General features: G+C 47.4%; 1 protein-coding gene across 1 annotated transcript in view; it reads left to right on the top strand.

Annotated features, from left to right (window-relative positions):
- The window catches only part of LOC119448552 (uncharacterized), a 174,492-nt gene that overhangs the window by 133,227 nt on the left and 14,148 nt on the right, over window positions 1-27,117 (top strand). The window contains exon 2 of the mRNA XM_037711786.2: window positions 26,709-26,928. Coding sequence (XP_037567714.1) covers window positions 26,709-26,928 — 220 coding nt within the window. The remainder of the gene's footprint in view (window positions 1-26,708; window positions 26,929-27,117) is intronic.

Below are 27,117 nucleotides of genomic sequence, written 5' to 3'. Positions count from 1 at the left end.
CAGAACAAGAAAAGCAAATGCGTGATACACAGCGAGCATAATTTTCATTCCTTCTATCGTTTTCTCTGTCTTTCCTTCTTTGTCTTTCTTTTAGCGCGCTTCTAAAGTTTTACAGCCTTCCCTGCAGGCAACAGATCGTACGAAAACTGGTCGTTGAAGGAGGCGATGACAGTCCCAGCGGTCTGAGGGAATGAGCTGGGATGCGGAGAGTACGCGGACCGGCGAACGCCCGGCAAAGGCTATTTCGCGTAGCCAGGCGTTTAAGATGGCATATATGGTCCTTGAGCCCCCTTTGGCATAAGCGCCTAAGCGATGAGTGCCAGGGGAGAATATCTTCACTCGCACTGGGCGCGTAGGAGGAGTCGCGGCGCCGAGTTATCCCAACGACGACGGCTGCTGCTGCTGCCATCTCTGCGGTCATAACGGGACACGTGATCAGGGATCCGGAAGCGCGCGTCTCAGCACGGGGCACAAACACGCGTGGCCTCTGCGGTGACGCGGCTGCTGCGGCTGACAGGATATCACGTCGCGTGTCGCGGAAGCGGCAGCAGCCACCCACGTGTAACTATAACCATGCACGTTGCGTATATATCGTTAATCGTCTTTCGCTCGCGCGAGTGGACGGCAGGAGGTACCGCGAAGTAAGCGAAGCGTGAAAAAGTCTGCGCCCTGCCGCTGATCCGCTACCGCCTCCCTGGCCAATCTTATTTTTTCCGGGGCCTCGTCGAAAGAGAAATATGGTTTCCCGCCGAAGGCTTAGCAACGGAGACACGCTCCGTCTCACTAAAACCGTGCAGTATTGCGGAAGCTGCAGATCTGGCGTCCGCTAATCCCGGTACGGATTACCGAAGCTTTTCGTCGGCGAGAAATGTTTGCTACTGTCTGGCTGGTGGCTCCGGGCTTCCTGAGCTATAGGTGCAAGTTTGGAACAGTGGGTAACCCGTCACCTTAGTGCCACTGTGCTGCTAGGAACCCAGGACCATCAGCAAGCACACATATCTAGGGTTGTCTTCTGAACCTCCTGTGGGAGCGAAAGCGGGATGATAGCATCCCACTATCGTGTGGAAGAATGTATATTGGGCAGACTGGTGCCTGCCTTAACGAAGGTTACGCCAGCACAACAGAAATTTAAAGGGCACACCTTCATCATATCCGTTAGCACTCTGTCGTTCATGTAGCTGTAAATATTTTTTTTTTTTGAGGAACGCATGTCATCTTCAGGCACGTAGCTCAAAAAGCGCGCGGAATAATTGAAGCTCTCCGCATTAAGAAAAACTATGCACATTGCATTTCCCTGCAATCATCCCATGTGGATACCTGCACGATTGTGAAATCAGACTCTTCGAAAGATGCGGCAAATACATGTAGCGTGAGGGTGTGCGCGCAGATGGACTGTTTGTATTTATTCTTTCCTGTGCGCAAAATCACAGGGTCTCTTGCGTTATCTCTTAGACGACTTGAAGGCGAAAGCCTAAGTCCCGATGCATTAAAGACGGACACATGACGTACACGTCCCTCTTAATTCTATTAGTCTAATTCGCTTAGCCATCCTCTTAATTCGCTTAGTCATCAATCTTTATTAACTAACTCGCCTGAGGCATCCACTCAATTCGCTTAGTCATCCCTCTTAATTCGCTTCGTCATCCATCTTAATTGGCTTAGTCATCCACTTAATTGATTTATCATCCCTCTTAATTCGCTTTATCATCCATCCTGCTTGCTTACGGGGGTATGAGCCCCGTAAGCAAGCAGATGATGATAGCTTTTGTACCTTTCGTGTCGTCGACGCGTTTTCGCTCAAGGAATTTGAAGGAGGACTGAACGATGAGACATATAACGCTTTCGCCTTAATAAACCCGTCAGTTGTTAGTTCAGCGCCTGCCCTACGTTGCCGTCATTCTTGCGCTGCTTTTACTATGCTGGAAGTAGCATGTGATAATGTAGAATTTGGATAAACTCTGTTGCCGTCGACAATACTGCGACAGCCCGGGAAGTTCTTGCGCTAAAACTGTTCATAAGAGCGGATTCCAGCCAATAATAATGTCGCCCGTATTCCTGGATACTACCGCTGTTCTTGGAACGCGGTCATGAGACCCAAGCTTCCTCCTAACCATTGACCTCCTGGGATTTCTCACTCCCCGTCGCAGACGCAGCCAGCAATTCCTGGCGACACTTATCTGCTTATCCGATCCAGCCGCTCATATTCCCTGCATTGCAGCTTCTCTCGCTTAGACCTTACAGCTTGCACGTCCAGTTTGATTCAATTAGTTGTTTATGCTTTATACACGGGCTATCTTACGTGTAGCAGTCAAAGAAGTTGAAACATACTACCGATATTTCACGCAGAAAGCAAGAAAAACAAATGAAGTCAGCTTCCTTTCTCTACTTTTCCCGTTTTATCACTCTACACTCAGCGTCGGCTTTGCTAACGGTGCGCAGTGCCGCAAAATAACTACTTCAGGAGCTTTATCTTTACATTTCTTGCTCTGAGAAAGCGGTTGGGCGCAATCTTTTATTTATGACGTGCACAAAAGTAAAAAGGCGACTCATGAACCTCAAGCGCGAGAGCAGGGCTGAGAGCTTGAAGGCTCGGCGTTTTGTGTCCCATGTTGGCGTAACGATGGTCCCCGAGGCGTCGCAGCGGAACCTACGACGCCACGAAGCGAGCCGTTGTTTATTTGCTCGTTCATTTTCGATTTGAGTATTTAATTTTTCTTCTGAAACACGGTGTATACGGCAAGTTAAATAAAACATAAGCGACATAACATTGCCCCCCCCCCCCCCCCACCCCTTTGTTCTTGGTATAGCCGATAAAAAAAAAAAGAAAACCAAAAAGAAGAAACGCAAAGCGTAGTTTCGAGAAAACTTTCTACTGTTCCCCTGGTAGCTGCATCATAAAACTGTCTGGGAAAAAAAAAAACGGTTCGTAACTGTAAATCTCTGTCTTTACTCGGTAAGCGTTGAGTTCCAGAAGCAATTCGTGTTTCATTCGGGAGAAAGCCAGTATTTTACTTAAATTTATTTCAAAAGTTGCTTTCGTGTCTGTCGAGCGTGTAGTTTCTGCCGGAAAGTATCATTTCCTGAAAATTTAAACAAAAAATAGTAATCTGGCCGCAGAGTTGCTGTGCCAACTTTTGTCGCGACATAGTTTCTTTCTCGCTTATTTCATACGGCTTGTTAGCGAAGTACCCTGCGCCTTAAGCCACCGCGCTGTTATACTAACGTATATACATGTGCCTCTGAAGCAAAAAAGGAGAAGACGCAAGAAAAAAAAAAGAAGTTTCTTGCTACGAAAGCGTTGTTGCGTGGCGCCCATGGAAAGCGGAAGGAAGCATGCTTCGCACTGTTTCGTTTCCTTCCACATCCTCGCTCGACACGTCCATCTGTCGCATTTAGACAGTCCCGCTGTCTTCGAATTTTTGTAACCCTCCAGCCACTAGTACCGTGCAGCAAGTCTGGGAACTGTACAACTTTAGTGCCAGTAAATGGGCGGCGGAGCCTAGCAAAAGCGTTGGCATGCAGATACTGTAACGCTGGCACCTTGGCTGCTCCGAGACCTAACTCTTACTTCCACCCTAACTTTCACGAACCACGGACGCAATCTTAAGTTGGATGGTATGCGTGGTTCCGTGTCCACCGCTCAGGACTCCCTCATTGGTGCATTCACACGCGCACGGGTTCACATTCACCTATTTGAGTGTCCCGAGTGTGAGCTTGAGTGAACGTCGGTGGGTGGAGTTGGATGGCAGTGTGAGTCGTAATGAGTGTATATGCAAGTGAATGTCCATGAGCTATGAAATGGCACTCACTTTACTAATGGCATAGGTCGGCAGACTTGTTCAGTGTCACTCAGATATGCTCACTCATACTCTTTTCAAAGCCGTGAATAACACTACATGGAAGCAAAGGTGAGCGTGAACGTGAGTGATTGTCCTGTCAGTCTGAATCTATGTGATTGCTAGCTGCCAATTAGACACAGTGAAAGTCAGTGCGAACGCTACTAAATGCTCATGAGCATTTACTGGCTACTAAATGCTCATGAACACTGCACTCACTCATGAATGAGTGAGTGCAGTGTATGTGGACAACACGATGGGGCACATTGGTTTTCAGAGTCACGATCGTGAACGTGCGTGAGTGTAAACGAATGTGAACGAAAACCATTTCGAGTGGCAGTGAGTGCACTCCTGATCACAACATTAACAGTGGAGCCTCCTCTAATTTCCCCAATATGTTTGTCATTTACTTATTGGGACGAGTGAGTTGGCGGATCGGCTGCGGCGAGTTTCAAGTCCAACAGCGCTGCGTGCATTTAGCTGGGAGAAAAAAAAAGAAAAAAAAAAGACGTTTAGTTCGAAGGAGAATCGGAAGCTTCTGTGGTTATTTTTGAGGTTGATTCCTTTTTCACGGGACAGGAAACGCGTTCACGCGAGACCGTAGCCTGCCGAGCACGCTTCTTCGTCTTCCTCGATTCTTCAATTCAGTAAGAGCACGGGAGGAATCACCAGAAAAAAAAAGAACAGAAACGAAATAAGAAACACAAGAGAAGTACGATTCAGGAGGAGGCGCAGGATTCTTGCCGTGAGCGGTACAAAAGAAAGAACGCGATTTGTTGCGGCGGTTTACAAGAAGAATCGAACGCATTGCTCTTTTTTTATTTATTTTTTCTACCTCCTTTCGATTTCGACAGACTTTGAACCGAATGTCGGAAGCTTTCTTCCTTACTTGAAATTCGAAGACGCTTTCGCGGTGTCGGATATACGTATCTTACCCTTTTATTAAGAAAAGAAAGGCCCGTACATCGCTATTCGATCGACATATTGAGCATCGACTCGTGTTGCAAGCGATAGCTCCATCTTTCGCATTCTATTATTTTTCCGAGATGTTTCGATGCATGCACTGCTAAATATTGTTGTAGAAAGAAATAGCGCCGAAATACGGGCCCCGGTTTCCTTCCGCACGGGGTACAGATATTCTTCGGCGCAACGTTCCTCGAACAATGATGCACCCCCCCCCCTCCCCCCGGCCCTCCCCCACCTCTTAATGCGAGAAACGGGAAGAAAGAAAGCACAAATGCGATGCAGACGAGAAGCGCCATCGCGGTCGCGGAGTTGCTGTGGCGTGAAAGAAGGCCTCCCCGTCTTTCGATGCACGTTCGAGAGCGGCGGAAATATGCACCCGAAGGACAGGGCAGGACACATCGATCCTTTTATGTAGGAAGAGAATTCCACTAGGAGGACGCCAAACAGGAACATGCTGGCAAAAAAGAAAAAAAATGAAGAAGGAGAAGGGAGAGAAGAAAGATGAGGCAATTTCCCTTGCATATGATGCATCATAAGCGCACGGAATAGTATAGTCTCTGACAGGCAACGTGACCGCATCCCCACGGCGCTATACCGTTGTGAGCCGTTGAATAAGCCGGATGCAAACCTTGCAGTGCGCGCCAGAAACTTGTCGCTAGAACACGGTTGCGTCCGCGCAACACAGCACGTTTTTAAGGAACGCTTAGAAGAAACCGCAGTTGAAACCGCATAAATATATGTAGGTACATTTATTGCTTACATCCACAGCAGCATTATAAGGGCACTGAAGAAGCAATCATATATTTCTTGATATATTGGGATTGCACAGAATGCACGTTCTGGGGGCCATCTGTCCTGGCATTTATGCCCGATTCATTATGTATAACTTAACAATGTGACGGATCGGGCTAGTATGTATGTTATGATCAAACCTTTTTTGCTGGGCCAAAACCATTCACACAATAACTTCTGTTCATGTACAGAAGGGCTTCTGTGTCCGTGTTTACTGTGTGCGGAAGAAGTTTGACCACTAGATATAGCTGCACTTACTGCACCAACCATTACTAGTGTCATAATTGCACAGAAGGAGTAATAATGCATTTTCTCTTACACCTGGGTCACGCGAAATAAAGCATATTTGATTGATTCATATATTTTGGAGGAAAAGTGGTCACATGCCTTGGACGACGTCAACAATATACGAGAAGGCCTTGTCACTCACAAGCTGAGCGACGCATGCGATATGCGTATATACATACTCGGATAGCATGGTTCACAGGAGAAGTCGTACTGCTCTCTAAAACAGCAGTGTACATCTACAAAGCTGCATACCAAACAGCTAATCGTACTCCGCAGCGTCCACCTGGCGTTAGTGGTGTTGTTGTACCAAGTAATAACAGAACCAGGAGATGAGGCTAACCACGTGCCACCGAGATGAGCACGAAAAGAAAAACGCACTGAAATGATATCTACGAAGAGTACAGTATAATGAAAAATGTTTGCCTTGTAACAGAGCTTCCGTAGCTATTTGCTTAGGTCTTATTTTTCTTTCGCGTGAAATGAACGGCACGGTACTTAATGAGCGCGCATTCACGTCAGGCATAAGATGTCACAAGTGACACCATTGTCACGAAAATCCGTAATTACTGTACGTGGATTCAAATCCCCCAAATACAGCTTCACATTATTACTCGCTCTCTGTGCGCGCGCTTCGCGTTCGACCGGCGGCGCCGTTTCATCGAACTCGGGGCTGATATTAACAGCCGTCTGGCCTCTTGGGGTACTCGTCCATAATGAATAAAAGCGCCATCAAGATTTTACGCATACGTAAAGAGCGACTGCCCGGTTTCTTTCGCTCCTTTCACCTTTGATCACGAAAACGCTCAGCTGCAAGCAGCTGGAACGAAAAATCCTCACCGAGCGCCTTCCATCACCGCCTTTCCCGGAATCGCGGCGGGCAAAGGGCGTCAGCCCTGCGTCGCAAGCTTGGCTTCACGGGTCGGCGACGCCGGAGGATCTTTCGGTTAGGCGCACCTAATTACCTAGCCTTTCGTAACGCTATAGTAAATCGCGTCTAGGGGCCAGACGGCGCGATTATAAAATGGCGTATCACGAGAGGTTGTTCTCAAGAATGGTCGGGGAGGGGCGAAAGACTAGGGGGGGACACGAATTTCTTTCAGGCAGCAATTATGCAGATTCCTCACGAGAGGCGTGCACGGATTACGCCTGCGGAAAAGTGCGCGGTTTCTACGCGTCGAGTCTACGCTTCTTGTCGCGGTCGGCAGCGTTTCGCCAGGGATCGCCAGCAAGAACGGCCGTTAGGGGGCGGCCTCTTTCGTCGCCCTAGAAGCCAAGCTCGAGCGCGGACGGTAAATATTTGCGAAAAAGCTTCGAGGCTGGCAGCCCGCTTAGTGTTAAAACACCAGAGCTTTGATTTCTCTTTGTTTCCTTCCTTGCTGCATGGTGTATACTCTTAACGAAAGAAAAAAAAAAGCGGCATAACAGTATAGACGATGCTGCTACTAGGCCTAACTGGAACACGCCGAGGGAGAAGCTTCGTGTTGTAGGAGACGAAAGGAAATGAATAACCTTGTTACCTGAACGAGTGCTTCTAATTCTGTCGTAAATAACGCGAAAAAAAGTGCAGGACGAAACAAGAGAAAGAGCCAACACGAGAGTGTGTTTAATTAGTGCGGCCCTGGGAACTTTGTCGGTGTGCCTGTCGATATTTGTGTCCTTCTGCTGTTCTGCGCTGTAGTGGCCGCTCTGTGTGCACTGTCGGAAATTAATTTTCGCGGCACGCTGCGCATAGCAGCTGAGGATGCACAAGCACAAACATCGAGATATATGCGTCAAGCACGCGTTCTCAAACACAGATTCCCGCCAGATTCCGGCGCCAAGGCGATGGTCTTGCGCAACCACGATAGTCGAAAATCTCTAGACGATTTACGGGGGCGATCCCCATAGCAGGCAATACCCAGTTGCAGCAAGTGTCGCGTCCTGAAGACGAGGCCCCCAACTGTTTGAAACAATCCGTATGCAAACGGCATCTAAAATGCAAACGGCCCCTGAATGAAAAACGCCGAGGTTCCTTAAGAGCAGCCACGGTCGATATTGAAGAATGATTTCTTCTCGCAAGCAGATTTGCCTTGCGCATCTGCGAATGTTCATTCCAACCGATACGAGACGAAACAGCGGAGGACTCTCTGAGCATAATATTGCGCCATCTATCTGGTCACGGCTTCGCCATTATTGGTGAAGCATAGCCTCCGAGAGTTGCGCGCGCCGGCTGGTTTTCTTTGGGCCGTATCATTTGTCGTGCTCCCCGAAAAAAACAACAAAAAAATGTCACAGTTTCGCCCTGAGGGCGAAGCAATGAATGCGATAGCAACATAGCAATGTCATACGAAGTAAGGTGAGCGGCTTTGGTAGCAATATGAATTGTAGTAAACATGAGCTGATTGAGTAAGCAGGTGTGCTGCGGCGTAAGTAGACCGACATGAAGAGAGACTCGATGACCACGAGAAGGCGCGTGTGAAACAGTGGTGTTGATGAGAAGCGCTTCCCGTGGGCAGCGCGTGCGAAGGGACACACCTGTAGCGCTGCACTGCCGATCTGGGCAGCATCGCATGTGTAGCGTGCGTTGGAAAATGTGTCCCGACTACTACTAACTGAATGAACAAGCGTGGTGTGAGCGCGCACAAACAAACATGAATAGATCACACTGAATGACTGCAGACAACGACCGTCAAAACGCTGGCAGCAAGCGCATATAGGCCGCAGCGGGCGAGGTGCGTGCGGTCTATCGCTTCAACGGAAACTGAGCGGCGAATGCACAGCGCATACCGTGTGGAGATAAGAGACGGTGCGGGCGAGCGACGAGCGCGGTTGTTGGCAGAGTAGAAGTGCCCCCCCCCCCCCCCCCCCCGCGCTCCCTCCGGCGCTGGCTTCCCGCTTCCTTGCTTGCCCGTGGGAGATTGAGTGCGTTCGCTCTCCGTGATAGCACGCGTCCCCGCACGTTTCTGCTCGGGCATACGGCGCGCGGCGAAGATTTTATCTATACAGAACCTCACGGCGACGGCGACGGCAGAAATCCGGTTGAAGTGTCCATATAATTGCTATCGCAATAAAAAAGTGTAATGCAGCCGCCGCGCGCAAATATCGGAGGCCATGGGCAAATCTGCAAGCACTGTTGTGTGCGCACCTGGTCATTTGTAACGTGTACCCATTTTTAACGCGTAATTCTACCCCTGCCTTCGGGATCAGCAGCACATCGCCATCGCCACTGAGCCACTGCGACATATTTGCCGAGCGTTAGCGGGGCGCGCATTCATTCGACTGCGTGTGCTAGTGCCGACTTTCTTTCGCGAGCTCCATCTTGTTCACCGTCAAGCACCCACTTAAATGGCATTAATTCTCGTTCGACGCTTTCGCTGACCCGAATAGCACCAGCGCCCATCGTGTCACTTATCTCTCCTGTACTGTCGTTTCCACGCTGTCAAGTTGTCAGCTTAGATTAACTACTTTATCGTCACACACTTTTCGTTTCCAACCACAAAGCTGGCACTGAGTGCTCGCAGTGAGAAACTATATAAACAATGTTTTAAAGGGATTAAAAGACAATGCGAGCCGAAGTCCTCTTTTGCGGCAACGAGGCTCTGCCATCAGGGGCGGTCACGCCTCAGTCTTTGGCACAGCACGGATGGTTCACTTCTCGAAGAAGGGCCTTCTTCGGCTACCTAAATATCTCAGAAGACATAGCGGGAAGACGAAATTACAATCCTTCGGTGCGGTCGCCGATAACAGTTGAAAACAGCGTTTTCCAGCCGGGTAGACCCGCTGTCACGCGCCCATTGCTGAAGGAAACAGCTGCTTTTACGTTTTCTCTGTAAAGCGTGCTTTGCCACAATTACAGGGTTCGAGCGGGAAAGACGTCCCAACTGAGGTTGGAGGGAACAAATTTTGGAAAGATGTCAGTGTCAAAAGGAATTCCGAATGTGAACGTATGTCGAAAGCTGGGGTTTGACAGGAGGTATAGGCGATTTGTTGCGCTACTTAAGCGTGAAGAAATAAACTTAAAACACCAAATGAGAGAGTTTGGTAGTTCTTGACATCCTGGAGGCTTTCCGATGAAAGGCGTTTCTAAAATAACACACGCATCACCGTCTCTTTTGGACAATGCCGTCGAGAAAAATACCCCCCCCCCGCCCCCCATCTCCCCCACAAATGTGTCGAAACTCAAACACTAAAAAACTTGAAAAAAACAGAAGAAAATGAAAATGAAAGCTCCATTATTGAAAGAAATACGGCGCATGTCAACGCAGTACTAGAAAGAAAGAAAGAAAGAAAGAAAGAAAGAAAGAAAGAAAGAAAGAAAGAAAGAAAGAAAGAAAGAAAGAAAGAAAGAAAGAAAGAAAGAAAGAAAGAAAGAACAAGAAAACACGGAGGAGGGCGGGGTGACTGGTCAGTACACCCACGAGTGATACCTTAATAGCCACTTTCTCACAGTAAAGAAATTTTAAAGTTGTCATCCTCCTCCCCTTTTCATAAAGATTGTACAACCATGCAAGCCTCCGCTAAAAAAAAAGACAAAAAAAAGGAAACTTGCACTCGGCCGCGCAACGCTTGAAACAGCGAAGCTGAGCGATCATAACCTAGCATTTTCCGCGGAAGTGCGCACGAACTTTTCATCTTATTAATAATGATGATGATAATTACTTTTCGCGCGTCTCGGACTTACGGCAGTCACTGCGCGTTGCATAGCGCAGCTTGCAACACCGACACCGCGTTCCAGGAGACCCGCTCCGTGAATGCGTCTCTCTCTCTCTCTCTCTCTCTCACTCACTCTCATAGCGCGCAAAACCTCTTCACCTCGCAGAGCACGAGCGTAAGAACGCGCCAGCTGTGGACGATGACGACGACGCTCGAACGCAATCATATGCTTCGCATAAATGCCTGTTCTGCAAGCATGGCTGCATAGCCTGTTACGACGCTCGCTTTGGGACCGGGGGTACGCGGGTTTGAATCCCGCCTCGGCAAGAAAGTTTCTTTTCTTTCTTGGTAGTTTCTTGACACGCACCACAAATTACAGCTGGCTTAAACAGCTTCGCTGTTAAAAATTAAAATGAAATTGTTGTGTTTAACGCCCCGAAAATGCCCAGTGGGCTATGAGGGACGCTGTATAGTGGAGGGTTTCGGATTAAATAATTTTTACGTTGCAGTGCGCTTTGTGTGACCTCTGTTGTGAGCTTTCTTTAGTGCGTTTACATCACCTGACCTAAAGTCTGACTCTTTCGGTCTTTGTATCTGCTTTAGTTGTGCAATAATATAATCTGAAGCTCTTCTAATAATAACATGGGCTTAGCGGCGATTAACTACTTACGTCATCTCTGGCCATGACACAGAGACAGGAACCTGGCGTTGGTGCTCTGTAATATTTCTTTTTTTCTTTTTTTTAATCTTATCGAATGCTGTCCTTTCTTGAGTCCTGTACATTTACAGCGCAAAGAGTGATTTTAACACGTTTCTTGCTTCGAAGGGAACCACGTCAGAACTTTTCCACGTCTCATTCCATTAATTGCGCTGGACCAACTAACTCTACTGGGGGAAAAAAAAAGAACGAGATACGCACGATAAAATAAACTCGAACCAAACCAAACAGTAATTGTCCCTGCTATGCAATGCAATTTTCTCTCTCTCTCTATTCTCTCTTTATCACACTAGATGGCTTAAAGTTTGACAATGATAAGACATTAAATTAGAGCCATTCGGCACGTCGCCAGCTCAATTGCCAAGCATGGCTTCTGGAAACCTAAGTGAGAAACCTTATCGGAGCCGTTGGTTCTCGCCAAAAAAACTCGTATAAAAATGAAAATGGAAAGAAAAAAATAACGCACGTCGTGCGTTCATTTTCACACGAGTAATCCATATAGCCCCCTGTCAAAGCTCTCTGATTAAAACTCGCTCCGTATCGGTCCTGTGGGGAGAAGTCATGCGAAAATAGGGGTTGTAAGGAATACGCCAACTAAGAGTATAAAAAAGATGTTCCACGGGACGCGCAGAGCGCCCTATTTTCCGAGGAATAAGTTTCACTCAAAAGAAGTTTAAACAAAGTCTCTGAGCAAAGTGCCTCGCTAGAAAGAAACAAAGAAAGAATATATTATATATATATGGGGCGAAGCAATTCTGCGAACGCGATGAAAGAGAGAAAAACAAAACGGTGTAAGCCCAGTGTCGTTCCTCTTGCGGATTAAGAAATTGAAAAAAAAAGAACGTAGTACAAAATACCTCGTGAGAAAAGTGCAGCGCGATGGAGCGGTAAATTGCTTTCACGTTTTTTGTTCTAGAATAAAAAATGAAAAACCGTTTGGTGGGAGAGTTATATTGTTACAAGCACGGCGAAAGCAAAGAAGTACGTCGCAGTCGAAAGAGAAAATATGGATATAGCAGCGGAGCTCAGATTGTAGACGTTCATTCTTTATTCTGCTTCATCGTCACTTCCACTATCCGTTGCGAAGACAATACTGTCAACAAAGAAACGGAGCGAGTCATGCTTGATCATATGTGACAATCTGAACGCCGCTGCTTCTGCTGCTGTGCCGGAGCTGTTTGCGGTCCATTACTTACACGGGAGTCGGATATGATGTAACGCGAAAAAACCACGTAGTTATTTGAACGATTGACGTAAAAGAAAACATAGGGAGAAAGAAAAACAGAAAACCAAGTTGTGAGGGATCCACGCTAACTGGCAACGTTTGACAAGAACTAACAAGCATGACGACGGTGAGAGAGGTTAATAGACAACCCGTAGTAGGCCTCCCCTTAAACGACACTTCGGGCTTTTGTACAACTTCATTCACAAATTATGATGCGCGGAAACACATGCGAAAAAAGTTAAAGTACTGGGAACTCCTCTACTTCAACGATCAACGTTTAAAAATGATACCGATAAACCATATACCACCCTCATACGTAAACGAATCGGCGAAACATTATGCCTAAATAGGACGATATGCAAAGCCCGCAAGTGCGATCCTCCGAACTCCTCCTCTGACCTAACCATGATAATGAACGTCAGGATTGAATTGTAATTAAGGTGTTACCATGCACAATGGTGATGTCATTTCTGCCACCTTACGTTTCTCGCACCGTTAAAGCTTTCAAAACGCGTACGCATGTCTCAGCTTTAATATTGCTACTAGCAGGGACACGGAAATTTTTGTTAGGGAAAGTTTGATGAGTGCGAAAGACTGCTCACGTGATTTTGCATATCGTCAATTCCAAGAGAAATTAACTGCTCATAACATGAAAATACTGGAAAGAGAGTCGGGCCCCCAGTGTGTTTTGTCATGCTTTTTAGTAGACTATCTATGTATTACTTGGTGCGTATGTGTCGCGTATAAAACATTCTGTGACATAACTGCTTCTCAACACTAAGGCGAGTATATCATTTATATTATATAAGTGCTCTTGCTATATGTGTCCGTACTCAACTGCACATATTATATCTACCCTGACAGGTCACTACCTCGGGCAGTGCTCTGGGCCGATATCGAAGGCAGTAGGATTTATTTCGGTTCTTGCTTCGTCTTTTCTTTTTTTTTTTGCTGAATTCAGTTTGGGTGAAAAGAAGCGCAGAACCCATCATTTCGAAAAAGGGTCAAGTAAGGGTCGAGTAACACTGGGCGGATACCAAAGGCAGGGAAATTTTTTCCCTTGCTTTTTTTTTTTTTTTCATCCCGCATACTGTCCAATGCAAACTACAGGAAAATGGCAACCAAATAACCATTGTAGGCTCTTTGTTTCAACGGAATCAACCATAGAGTAAACGTGAAGCCTGCATTCTGCGAAGCAGTGGCCCATCTGGAACTTATTCGCAAATGAAATCCGGTAACCCAGCTTATGCAAACTGTCTCACACAACCATTGTGAACAAAGGGTCCACTGCAACAACATAACTAGGTGGGCTAGTCGGAACGTGTTTTGGTAGCAAACAGCGCTCCACATGTCACGGGACGCACAACTGGTTTGGTTTTCGTTGGTGTAGTCGGCGCAGCGTTGTTCTGTTCCGTGTCCCGTGTTTAACGATGTTTGTCACCCCCCTCTTCCTCAACATAAAAAAGAGGGGAAGGGGGTCATAGGGTGATGGAGGCTTGATGGGACCAGCAGTGGGCAGACAAAAGAGGGAAGCCTCAGCCTGAAGCCAACGTTTCAACAAGCAGACTCCTCTGCTTCAAGACCCATCGTAGACGTTCAAGTTTGCTCTCCCGTCTTCTTCGAAGGTTTCTTCAGGAATGGCAACAAATGAGAAGTACCGACACTATTGCAGTACAGGCAAATCGTCTCTTCGTCAGCTTATACTCTTAAATCGCTTTCACGAATAAAACATACCTAGGGCCACAAAAAGGTTCCTTTCAAATATTTTATTTTCCTTTTACGAATGAAGTTACTGCGTCTCTCTCGACTCAACCTGCATTCTTCGATCTTTCCTCCTCTGACTGGATCACAGGGTGGCTGAGTCCCTTCTCTGATCGGCTCAAAGAGCAAACGTGGTCGAATTCGAAGGCACTGCGGAATTTCACACTGCGCAGACTCACACCGAATGTAGCACCACTTTCGTACCCCGTCTTCGCTGCGTCTCTTGAAAAACTAAGCACTTTTGTTTATGACCTTTACGACCTTCCATCTAGCCATAATCTTATGCATATAAAGGGACCAACTCTGGGTTACCATTTTTTGTTTTTTTTGCGTAAGACGCTTCGTTATACGGCACTTTTTACTCTCTGCTCGGCAGCTCACATCGCCCCGGCGTTTACCCCATTACCTTTTCCACTTTTCAGTTGCCGGCGCGCCTTTTCACCGAGGCCCTTTTCACCTATACTCCACCATCGCCAATTCCATGCACATCAGCGGAAGCTACAGGTCGCGTCGTCCAACCAGAAAATAGAAGCAGAAGAAGAGCTCCTCCGTTAACCGCCACTGATCGGCTATTGCGCGACGCCTACTGAATTGAAGCTTCACGATAAGATTAGTAGCGTTCAATGAGCGAGCCCTCCTCTTCCATTCTCCGGAACAATCAGCCGGTTGTCTTTACCGACAGACTGACACGGGCCTTATCTTTCGCTGTACTGCACGGGAATAATGAAACGGAGTATAACGGTGCTTACGCGAACTCTTAAAAGTTTAGGGTAACGGCTCGCGAAGTGCTCCATTGTTCCACGTTCAATGGCTCCGCCTTCGAGTCGGCCGCTCACGGTATTCCGACGCCCACTCAGCACCCCCGCCTGTTGACGGCCTTGGGACGTTGTAAAAAGACATTTCATGGCTGCCGCGAGGCACAAGAAGTTAGGAAAGGGTGCAGGAGAAAAAATAAACTTAAAGAAGAGAAAGCAATCTTGTGGAGCTGTAGTGGAACTCACCCAAAATTGTTCTCTTCAGCGACTAGAAAACTCGATTTACCGCTGAAATCTCATAAGGCTTCAAGGAGCGCCTGTTGTCCCCCCTCCTGCCCTTGTCTCTTTTTTTTTTTTTTTTGTCCTCGCACTCGTTTCAAAGCAGTTATATATAGCGAGATTACGCCGTTCCCCTTTCGTTTCCACCCTATTTTTTATGTGCTTGTTTCGTGATCCTGTGTCTCGGTATATCGATCGCTTCAAGCATATCGAGCGCAGGTCATACTATTAGAACTTTTTTTAATAAATGCTTGGAGGCTCATATAGAGCGCAATTTACTGACGCTCCATTCTCACTATGGCGCGAGCATACTTGGGCACTGAGTATTTGCAAAAGAACGAGAGGCGCCGTTTTGAACTGTTCGAAACGCTAACTCATGAAAAAAGTTGTAATCTAATAATCATACATTTCGCTTTCTTTGCGCGCAGCGCAAAAAAAAAATCGCATTCACAGTGCGTAATAGTTATGCATACTCGTTAAGGGAACAGTGAGCACATACTATAAAGTGATTTTCTGTATTCTGCGCATTGTCTGAATGACAGAATTAAAGTTACTTCGCCATTTTTAGGCTAAGTGCAAGCAAGCAGCCGTCGATATTGTTTTGCAACGATTCCTCTAACATTATAGTTTTCGTACATTCAAGAGAGACGGAATAAATGCGTCTACGAGAAAGTTATGAAGCGCTTTGCATTAGCTGCAATAGACGGGGGGTTCGCCGACGCCTCCTTCATCCCTAAGAAGCAGCAATCGCCACGTCCTATGTCACTTTGAGGTTCAGCCGCTGCCCTCCGACTTCGCAGAACACAGTAGTTTTTGTCCAGGCTTAAGAACTAATTCACTAACTAATACCAGGCTTAATTAGTTCCAATGTAAACTAATTTCAAGCTTGAAAGCTGATGGCAGTGAAAAATTCCAAACAAGCCGGAGGTTAACGTGAAGAAGGAGCCTAGATCTTACCCACAGGGGTCGAACAAAGGATGTCGCATCCCTTGTTCGACCACATTTGATGACTCTTAATGAAAGGACTCACTTAGGCTAATTTTTATGAACTTCTTTAGAATTCGCTTTGATGTTCACTTATCACGAAGACGCACGTACCGAGCAGCATTCATCAAATCTGCAGCGGTGCCATTGTGGACGCTGTCATGTTTCCCCGTGTTGACTAATTAGCCATCTTGTCAGTTCTGGGCAGTTGAGAAGGCGGCTATGATTGGTCCAAAACGCGAACATCTCGGGCCGAATTCACAAAGCTTTTCGTTCGTAAGTGCTTCTTGCCATTTGCCAGCTTTCTTCGCTAATAATATGCCCAGATTCAGGATTGGCTGGAATTTGCTCTTACGAACGAAAGAGCTATGCGCAAGAGCTTTTTGTGAATACGGGCCCTCGGTTTTTTCCAATATGACATTGTGCATAACAGCAAACCTTGCTTGGTTTGGCGAGTGGTGGGAAGCGTCGGGTAAACGCTTCCTGCGGCTTCATAGAAATGATGCGGTTCTGCTGTCCCTGGTAAGATGGTGCCAGTGTCTGGCGTCACTTTCGAGACGTACGTACTACAGCACTCCAGAGGTGGTTCGATGCCGCAGCCGAGTCCGAGTGGTATGTGCGTGACAGGCTGGCTGCCAGGCACTCGGGCTAAAAATATCAAAGGCTGCCCTAGACTTCCTAATCTTTCGTCACGGACATAACTGTTTTTCTATCATGCCACTGAGGACTGTCATACATGGTGCTTCAGTGCGCCATCTGACTTTTCTATATAGAACTACTGCCCGCAAGAGCGCAACCCAATGCAAGAAAGTAAATACAGAACAAAATGCAACAATAGAAGGGAAAAAACATGATGGAAGAAAGTGTTTCTTCAATTTCAAGTATTTTAACATATCCTGTTGAATGTGTATCCGCAAAGAAATTGAGCACAATGAAATAATTGATGAAAAGAAGCGATGGCAGCTACCCTGTAGTAAAATGTGTGGAACTCTGTTGCATTTTTCGAACGCAGGAGCCGTAATATGGAGTGGTGCAGAACCGGCATTCAAGCAAACGTTAATTTTCGCGATTGACCAGAGCAGGGAAGAGAGCGGAGGGTGCTGTCGACCACTGAGCATAACAATTAGTTCGAAAGCGCGCCATTGTCATCCAAGTAAGTTTGACGAAAGTAATCAAAGAACTGTCGTACATCAGAACTGTTTACAACAACTAGCAGTACTCATGCACGTTTATAGCGACGCCATTTTTGCTTGGTACGGGCTGCAAGATCATCTAAGCAAGAACCGAAGCGCTGTACAACATCGATGCTATATCTTTGCACAAAAGCGGAAGCCAAGGAACAGTGGAGTGCAGTACAGTTTAGTGGAGAACACATTACTGTATACTTTACAGCGCCGAGCAGTCTTCAACGTAATAAAGCACATACGTACTGGAAAAGGAAGCCCTTAGCTTGAGCAGAAATATTTCCTCTGCAAGCTCAACGAACAGCAAATTGGCCCCTCTAAAGGCGAACTTAGGCAGAGCCTCTTTTCATGCAGAGGCTAATTTTGCTGCTGTATGAAGGTCGAGGGGTTCTAGTCAGTACATGTCTGTTTTCTTTTTTTCTTTTTTTTTTCTCTCCGTGTACACACACACTGACAAAGATAGGCACTAGCATCCCGCCGCACATCTTGGGAAGTTCTTGAGGTCGGTATATAATCAGGCCGGTGCGAGCAAGTAATAAGGAAGAATTCAGATATCTAAGCGAATTCCAAGCTCGGAGCGTAGGATTCCATAATTTTCTTACCCTTTATCTTTCTCCCTCTCATAAGCCATAAGGGACAGGCGATGCTCCATCTGCCGCCTTTTATCTTTGTTCGCCGCGTGGCCCCGAACAAGGCGCCCTTTCTTTGGCATGTCAGGGCGAAGGCGGAATGAAGCACTGCCGAAGCTCACGAGAGGGCCGCGGACTCTGTGCTCGCCTCCCCCATCTCCCTTCACGCCGGCCACCTCTCCCGTTTCCCCTCCGGGTCTTAAGCACGCCACAGCAACGGTAGTCGGGCCGCGCCGCCGGTACAGCGCCCATTCCTTCGCAACCCACCACTCCCCACGAGCTCTACAAGGCCATTTCGAAAAGCAGCGTGGCCGTATAAAGACTGCAAGAGGATCTCGGTCTATTCATTCTGCCCCGGAGGAAACCGCACGAAGGACGCCTAAAAGAGTATAAAACTCAAGTACACCCCGCATTTGCGCTGGAAGAAGGAAGAGAAAACAACAACAAGCATGCCATTTCCTCAAAGTCTCTGTTAGATTCCTTTGCTTTTTATATTTCATTTCGTCCGGAGGCGCGCTAAATACGTACTCATTGCGTAGGCCTGCTTGGATATTATTTTTCTTCATTTTTGCTTCTAGCATTTGCGACGACATTACACGCAATTACGCCGGAAAAAAAAAGTGGCCGACGCCGCCTTCAAGCGAAAACGTCTCCTCAAGCGGGAATCACATTTACCCGTACTTCAGCAAACGGCGCAAGAACGGGACACAGAAAAGGAGCACACGACACCGGCGCTGACTTCCTGCGGTATGTTTATTGCGCGAGCGCGAAATCTATAGGCGGAGAAGCATGAGCGAAACATAAATGGCGTGATAAGTATGAGAAGAACGACTTGAGGTTGCAGGTGGGCGTAGGTGTGTAAGTTTGCAGATACGAGACTTCCTTGTCTAATAACTAGATGGTTGGTGAACTGATGCGTGAAGGACCACGTTGGACCACGTTGTACTACGTTGGAGGCCGCCGACAGGGCGGGAGTTTCGGTTGTTTTTTCATGCCCCGGCAAGCTGAACACCTTATGCAGAAGGGTCGACCGAGTCTTGACCCTCCAAAAAAGATTTTATTCTCTATCCCTCTCTACAAAAGAACAATAGGGAAAAGTAGCTGTTGTTAAGCGACGCGACGCACGAGAAAGGCAGTGACTGAAACTTACTCGGGAGTATGTGCTCTAGCACGCATGTGCGCATATGGTTAGACTCGTGCTTTGATCCCACCACCTCTAGTTAGAGGTTCAATCCGACCGTCAGACACATTTTCCTTTTTTTTTTTACAACTTCTGAAACGATGCGAGACAGGAATCTACCTACCGCAAGTTGTCCTTTATGAGCCAAAGAATGCTCCTCATTAAAGCATAGTACCCGTGTGGCCCTACTTTAGTTCTATTGTTTTAGGCTATAGTCGCGCCGATGACACAACATATAGTTCCGTGGACCTGCCTTCTTTCTTTCTGTTACCGTCGTGCTGACTGTGCTTGCTGCACTCTTAGTCTGGTTTCAATTAATCTACCGCTTATTAGCTGGGACTTTATTGGAAAACAATTCCGTTTATTTAGAAAGAGCTCTGTTCCAAATAATTGGAATATGTAGAACAACTGTCAAATAACTTCTCAGTGCTGTCAGGTGCAACAGATCCATGTCACACCATCTGTCCCCTTTTAGAGCGAAGCTTTATATGTCTAGGCGAAATCGTGTATGGCTAGATGAAATCGCCTGTGTACAGAAAACTATCATCATCAGCATTGGCTCGAGCGTCGTTGTCTTCTTCCGCAGCTGGCTTGTTAGCGCCGCTCGGGTTGCGCTCGTGCTCGGCACGCGCTCGTGCCACTGCTCCCGCGTTCGTCGTCGTCGTCTTCTTCCACAGCTGGCTGCGTTGCCGCTCATCATTCCAGCGTAGAATTTCCCTTCTCTTCTGTCGTCGTAATGGGGAGGCCGCGTTTACGGGGTTATGAGCCATTGCTTAAGGGACTATGACATATTCATTGTCTCACGTAACGGACATATTAAATGCGAAGCATTTCTTGGCGAACATTTGCCACTTTGAGAGTATCTGTCTATCTAGCCGCCTACGTCTTGGTGCTCTCATGCTAGTTTAGTTAACTTGGTATGTACCAAAATTGGCATAGTATGAGAAGAATGCATGACTAACATAAATGATAGGTCATGATATGAATGTCATGTCGGTCATGAAACAGCCGCCTGCGTCTTGGGGGTCTCATGGGTCAAGAAACACCCAAAGTGGCAAAGAATCGAGAATTATTTATGGTAATGGGTGCAAGTATGGTTATGATAGTAATGATAATGACAGCAGAATACAAAAATGACTCAATAATGGCCATGACGCAGCCAGAAATGACAATGACTCAGCGAAATAAGATTAACACTCAAAAACCATTGAAATGCGTTTGGAAGTTGATACTAAGTGAAGGAAACACTAAAGGATGATGGTAGAAATCATAGTCATGAGAATGACTCAGCAAAAATATTGACTCAGCGAAAAATGATTAACACTCAAAAACCACTGGAATGGGATAGGACATGGGCACTAAGTGAAGGAAACACTAAAGGACAAGTACAGATGTCATAGTCATGAGCATGCCTTAGTAGAAATGACAGTGACTCAGCAAAAAAATATTAACAATCAAAAACCACTGAAATGGGTTCGGACATAAATGATAGGTCATGACATGCGTGTCGTGTAGGTCATGAAACAGCCGCCTACGTCTTGATGCTCTCATGGTCATTTCGTACACTTGGTAGGCTGCCGGCACACTGCTTCGCATAATATCGATTCCCACAGGGCGTGGGATCTGCCGTGTTTTTTTTTTTAATTTTGAAGCAATTTCATTTCGAAGAATCACAAGCGGCAATTGCGGGCGAATGCTGCATGCTAACCACGCCGCCAAGCAAACTCGCCGAGATCGAACGCAAGCGACAACGGCGGACTGCGGGCATACCGTCAGTGACGTCGTTCTCTCCGTCGCAGCCGAACGTGCGAGTAACCTCGTAACTTAAGAAATACTTTAATGAGCCCTCGGGAATTAGCCCAGTGATAAACACCGGAGCCGCGCGTTTCAGCTTCGCTGGTTAACCATCTTCGCGGATTGGAAGGGCCGACGATTTTTTTATTTTTATTTGTTGATATAGTGTCTCTTTCTATGTATAGAAAGCGGTACACGGGGCTTGCAGTGCAGTGATAAGCCACAATATACCGCTCCTGAAAATATAGCGTCAGTCACTTATGGGAGTGCAATACCATTCCCCGGGGTTCTCGGCAAGGCAATCATGAGGCCGAGCCGATGCGCCATGCATACCGCGTGCCTCTGCTGTCAGGCTCGGCCCGTGCAATATGCGCCCCGGCGCCCGTTTTGACGAAGGCCGCTGCCAAGGGTTGACGACGACATTGGCATTTCGTCGGGGTGTCCTTCTCACAAGGGATTCAGGTCTCCGAACAAAAAAAAAAGCCTCCTTTGATCATGTTTTCTTCTGGCCTTACGCTGACATTTACTTCTTGCGAATCAGTTCTACATGCGTCGTAGCCGTTAGACTCAGCTCTAAGATAACTTTTGCCTGTCCGTAAACGTATGGTAGTTTACGGAATGCCGGAACCCCACATACGTGAACTAACGGCCACAGACGCGCTGGCAAACGTTTTTCATGCTGTGTCACTGTTCTTGCAGAAGAGAAGCAATGAAAAATAAACCTCCTGTACAGAGATGTATGTTGCTGTCGAGGCCTTAGTACCAGAAGGTAGAACATGCTCGTTGCATGCTCCGTTTCCTGTGCTCTGACTAACATCACACGCCGGCACCAGCAACGCTGCTGAACATGTTTATCTATCCGGTGTTCTGATATTGCACAAGCTTAATGCCCTTACGGGCAAACTAAAACGAGTTTTAGCCTGTTCGTAAACTAGTATCGTTTAGAAAATACCGAAAATGCGAAGGACTAGTGGGGCCACCTTTTGATGCTGAATTAAACTATAACACACAAAACTATAACTGCAACGACCATGTTCTGCTTAGCAGAGTGTAAAGGTGTCGGGAGCAACAATCATTAACATACACTGACGTTGTCTTTCCTTTCGGCGAGGACACCCATCACACACAAAATCGTTCCTAACACTTCGCACTCTACGAAAAATAAAAAAATAAAATAAGATGCGTCACAACGTACCGCTACCAGTGCTGCTGTCATTGGGTGTTCTGGTATTCCGGAAACGGCCATAGTATACGGGCTGGGCATACATAGCTCTCTACTCTGCGCATGATTGGGAAACAAAATTCCCCCATATATCTTCATTACTTCGCTTAAACTACAAGTCTTTACGAATAAAAAAAACAGAAAATGCAGTCGAGACTGCCGTGAAATGTTTGCAAGCGGCCAGCATGCGCCGCGCGTACGCGGTCAGAATAAATCCAGGAAGTGTTCCTTCCGTTGGTTTCCTCCTTCAGGAACGTGCACGTTCGTACCTAATGCGAATGATGATGTCATATATATATTCATTACGACTTATTGGGACTTCAAAGCGTCCGGCAAGCAGTCACGTAGCATCTCTCTTTGAAGATGACTTCGCCTTCGCTTCGATACCTTGAAAAGAACAAAACCGGCGAGGACGGTGTCTTATTTCTTTCTTGCGTGAACCTGCGTCCACACCTCTCGTGCTGCCTTCAAAGAGTGAGACGGCATACTTGTTTCTTTCTGAGCACCATCATTTATTCGCTTCTCGACAAGCGCTTGTTAATGAAGAGAGATGCAGTAATCCCGAGAATATTCAGAAAAAGTATGTGCGTCTAATTTATTCCCATATATTAGAAAAAGGCTGCAGTTTTCTTTTTACTTACGTATTTCGGATGCTTTAGAGCACAGCAGAATAAAATCGCATCAAGCAGGAACTTAAGTAGTGTCCTGATTTAAATCCGTTTGATTCCTCGTGCCAAAGTCACTAGACCAATCATGTCGGAGGCTTGTCCCGCTCATTCAGGCAAACGTTAAGTGCTAGGGTATCGAGTTTTGCATGGACGTTAAAGAAGCCCAAAAGGTCGATCTTTATCCGTTGTGTCTGTTGTGTATGTAGTCCATTGGGACCATAAACTTCGCAAACAACTTTCGAGCTGGCACTATAGTTGTGGGACAACGAATGAATGAATGAATGAATGAATGAATCTTTATTTGGCTATATACAACGTGCTCTCGCTTGTTGGCTGCAGCACTGCGCAGAAAAAAGGTACGTCCCTTATAACGGCCGGCTTTCAGGGCTCGTTATTTTAGGAGAGATGGCCCTCACGCGCACAAGGCATCGCGCCAGGTGCTTCGTCTGGCACTAATGAGTGGATCTTCTAGTATCCAGTGGGCAGTGAGACTGTGACAGCAGGTTGTTCGTTTCCATTCCATGAGAGGCGGCGCTCTGCGGGTCTAGTTCATTACCAAACGCTTCCGCGCGCTTGGCAACTGCGGTTATCAAGTTGCTCGCCACAAAATACGCCTGCTAAAGAACTTACGCATTACGGCCGCTAATTGACAGCACCTTCCACAAACTATCAGGCAAACGAAAGCGCGAAAGAGCCGAATGACGTCCACCTAAAGTGAGACCGCGGACGTTAGACGCGTGCTGCTGCCAAGCGGCAGGCGAAACACCATACAACGCGGCACCGGGGCGCACTGTCAGGTGGCCCGGAATGCGTCGACTGCATTCCCGCGAGAGACCACGGACTGCCAAGCAAAGTCTAACCCTGCGCGCTCGCTTTGCCGCCGAACCCAGCTGCTCTGCGTATTTGCACGGGCGCGCCGTCCACCCGCCACCACAAACGCGAAAATTCCTCGGCTTAGCGGCGTAGTAAACGTACTCATTTAATCTTGCATGCCTACGTGCCTCTGGATACCTTTCTGGCTGCGCGTTCGAGAGCTTCCACCTCCCCTCTCCTACTCTCCGTCCCCCCCCCCCCTTTTTTTTTACACGCAGGCATGTACGCACCGCACCTCTGCCCCTCATCCTACTAGGTGGTCTTCTCTGCAAGGCTTCTTCCAGAGAGCACTCTCACGGCGGCCCAGAGCAATTACGTACGACGTCGGCGAGCTGCACGCGTAGCCAGAACTCTACTTTTTTTGCCTATCTCATTTTACTTACAAGCTATAGGCGGCAAGCTAAATGTAGACGGATGTGCAAACATATTTTCACTCATTCTGGACGCGAGAAACGAGTGCCTGAAATTGCCAGAAAATTGTTTCACACTGAATACTGGACGGTGTTCGTGCAATTATCGTATATTTTTCGCGTAGGCTGTGCGTATGTACAGCTAACCATTTGGCAAATGTCAACGAGAAGCGCCCACTGAAGATGTAATCTCGTTGAAAAGTACACGATTCCCCCAACAAAGATGGAAACACAAACAGAAATTTTAAAATATAATATTTCTTCTATTTTTCTTTATTCCAACACTGCGCTGCCAGTATTACTCTCGAGAGTCTGCCAGTATTCATTACGATAAGTACGATTTACCTAGTCAGGGGTGGTTAATCAGCTTTCTTCTTGAACTATGGGTTTTACGATGTAAGCGTCAATGATAGAGAGCACCTTCTAAGATATCAAAAAGAACTGTCGAGACACCTCATCTTTTATTTATTTAAACTTTTTCTTTCTTTCTTTCTTTTCTGTTTGCTTTTTTTTGAAAGTAACGCAAAAGCCGTCGTGCGCGCCTCAGCAGCTGTGCTTCTCTCAGACGCGGTCACGTACCCAAACTAAAGTCTCTGCACTCCCACGTTCGTGACTCGACGGTACGTGGCGTCCCGCAATGTCAAGCGAGACGACGGACAAGCAGTGTCTTTGTAAACACACACGCTATAACGCAGGGCATGACCCCTCATATTATATATATATATATATATATATATCCTCTACACGTACCATTTATACTGCTCCTCCTTCCGCTGCTTTCACTCGAATAGTCATGGACTGCACTGCGGCAGCACGCACAGGCCGGCCGTTTTCCTGCCCATATTCCACATCGCAATGCAGGCCCGCGTCCTTTTTGAACCGTATAAGCCCAGCAACATAGCAGTTGCTATGCTTGGAGTTGTTCTCTTTCCTCGCAGCATCTCTGCGTCCCTGCGAACACTGCGCAGCTAGCCCGACAAACGTGACCGCGGCACCAAGCACGTTCGTCGTGTCGCCTTCCTGCTCACTATTGTGCGTCTACCAGCCTTGTATGGTTTGATCGATCGCGTTGTTTACACGGTGCAACTGTTTGGCGCTGCATCGTGGGCTGATTTGGACGAGCTTGCTCAAACACTTAAAATATGTTGATTCAATGCTGTTAAATGAATTTTTTCTACATGTGTGTTCGTTTACAATTGTACCAATAGCATAGTTTCAGTAGCAAAACCGCGCCACCTTCTATGTCAACAGTTAATACTTCGTTTCTCACTCAGCATAAAAAGTTTTGTCTGCCACCAGTCCTCGCCCCTTTGACTGCAATAACCATTAACAGCTGCTGTAGGCTCTGTTAACTCCCTTTTTCGATGGCGCGTGGTAACTTCTTTTGGAGCCGTAGACGCGAGCAGAATCTTGTTTTTGGCAACTCAAACGCCGTCACAGCTAGTCAAGCTATAGTCAAACAGCCGTCAAACGCTCCCTCTCGTTACCGTCTCGTCACCGGCGTCCATCATGAGACAGCGTTTCCTCGCCGATTTCTCCTCAAGTATGGGACGTCGTTAAGAGCACCGGCCAGCGTCACCGGCGCGCCATTTTTGAGAAGGAACCCGCGAGAGAACGTTTATCTCATGACGGACGCCAGTGCCGTGACGGTAACTGAGACGGGCGCGTTTTCAGGCTGCGTGAATCAGGTCTTAGTCTGTGTTCCTGTCCTCGCCGTCTTGCACCGCTTTTTAGAGCGCAGCTCTTAGGCACTCGCACCTGCGGCGAGTGCCGGCGTTGTCCCTCGTAACCGAGCGAACGAGCGCAGCGAAGGGTGAAGGGCGGAGCGCAGCGGGAGATGAAAGACGGCGATAGCGAAGAGAGCGCGAGGAGCAAAGTGGAAGAGGAGGGCGTGGCCAAAGCGCGAGAATAAATGCGTAGCGCCGCACAAGACGGGCTTTGCGGAGACAATGGCTACGAGATGGCGCCAGAGTATCGCGCGTCGTTTGTATGGAAACAAAGCGCTGCATGAGCGGAGGTCTGTCTGCGGTGGCTGCTGTGAATCGCACTCGCGCGTCACCCCCGCGCTGTCTCTCGCGATCTCCCGATTAGAGAGGCAGTCACGCCACACTTCGCACCGTTTGAAACGTGCCGAACGAGACATATTGTCCGCGCCAGCCATTACATCGCGAAATGAAAACACGTATAGAGCTGCGCTAAAATTTCGCATTAGGGAAAATCGTAATCGTCGGCGATTTTTTTTTTACTTTTCGATATTGGCCGCTAGTTTACAGAGCAAGTAAGCACACTTTATCGATTAATGACACCATCGGCAAACATGGTTGAGTGATCAACCGAAAATTTGACGATTGATTGATTTATTGATTGATTGATTCATTCATTCATTGATCAGGGTCGTTTTGTTGCCTAACCAGCTGGATTGTCAGCGCTCGGCTTAAGGTTCCTTCAGCCCCCCTTAGTGAGTCATCAGCCAGTTAGCCATTATAACCCCGTGCCGTTCTCCTCTCTGCAGCCGCCCTGCAGCGAACGACGAGCGCTGTGCGGCCGGAGGAGCAGGAGTCGGAGGAGGAGGAGCCGTGGGCCCCCGTGAGCGCCGTGCTGGTGCGCTGGAGTCCTCCCGCCGTGCTCGTGCGCTGGCGGTACCGCTACCCCGCTGCTGCTGACGCTGCTGACCAACAGGAAGAGGAAGACGCGCTCCACTTCCGCGTCTTCTACCAGGAAGTCCACGACAAGTGAGTATGCAAAGGTCATAAGAGTTTCCTATACTGAAATCACTAGAGGAAACCCGGGCGCTGCGATCATTCGGCTATACCACTGGAATGATGGGTAAAGTACGTGGATGTGACTCAACTTCGTGCTTTGTGGCTTCAGACATCATTGTGACGTTTTTAATACGCTTTATCTTTCTAGATTTCCAAGTA

Source organism: Dermacentor silvarum, chromosome 4, assembly GCF_013339745.2.
Source record: "Dermacentor silvarum isolate Dsil-2018 chromosome 4, BIME_Dsil_1.4, whole genome shotgun sequence".
NCBI lineage: Eukaryota > Metazoa > Arthropoda > Arachnida > Ixodida > Ixodidae > Dermacentor > Dermacentor silvarum.
Note: the sequence above shows the minus strand (reverse complement) of the source record. Positions and strands in the feature narration are given on the sequence as shown.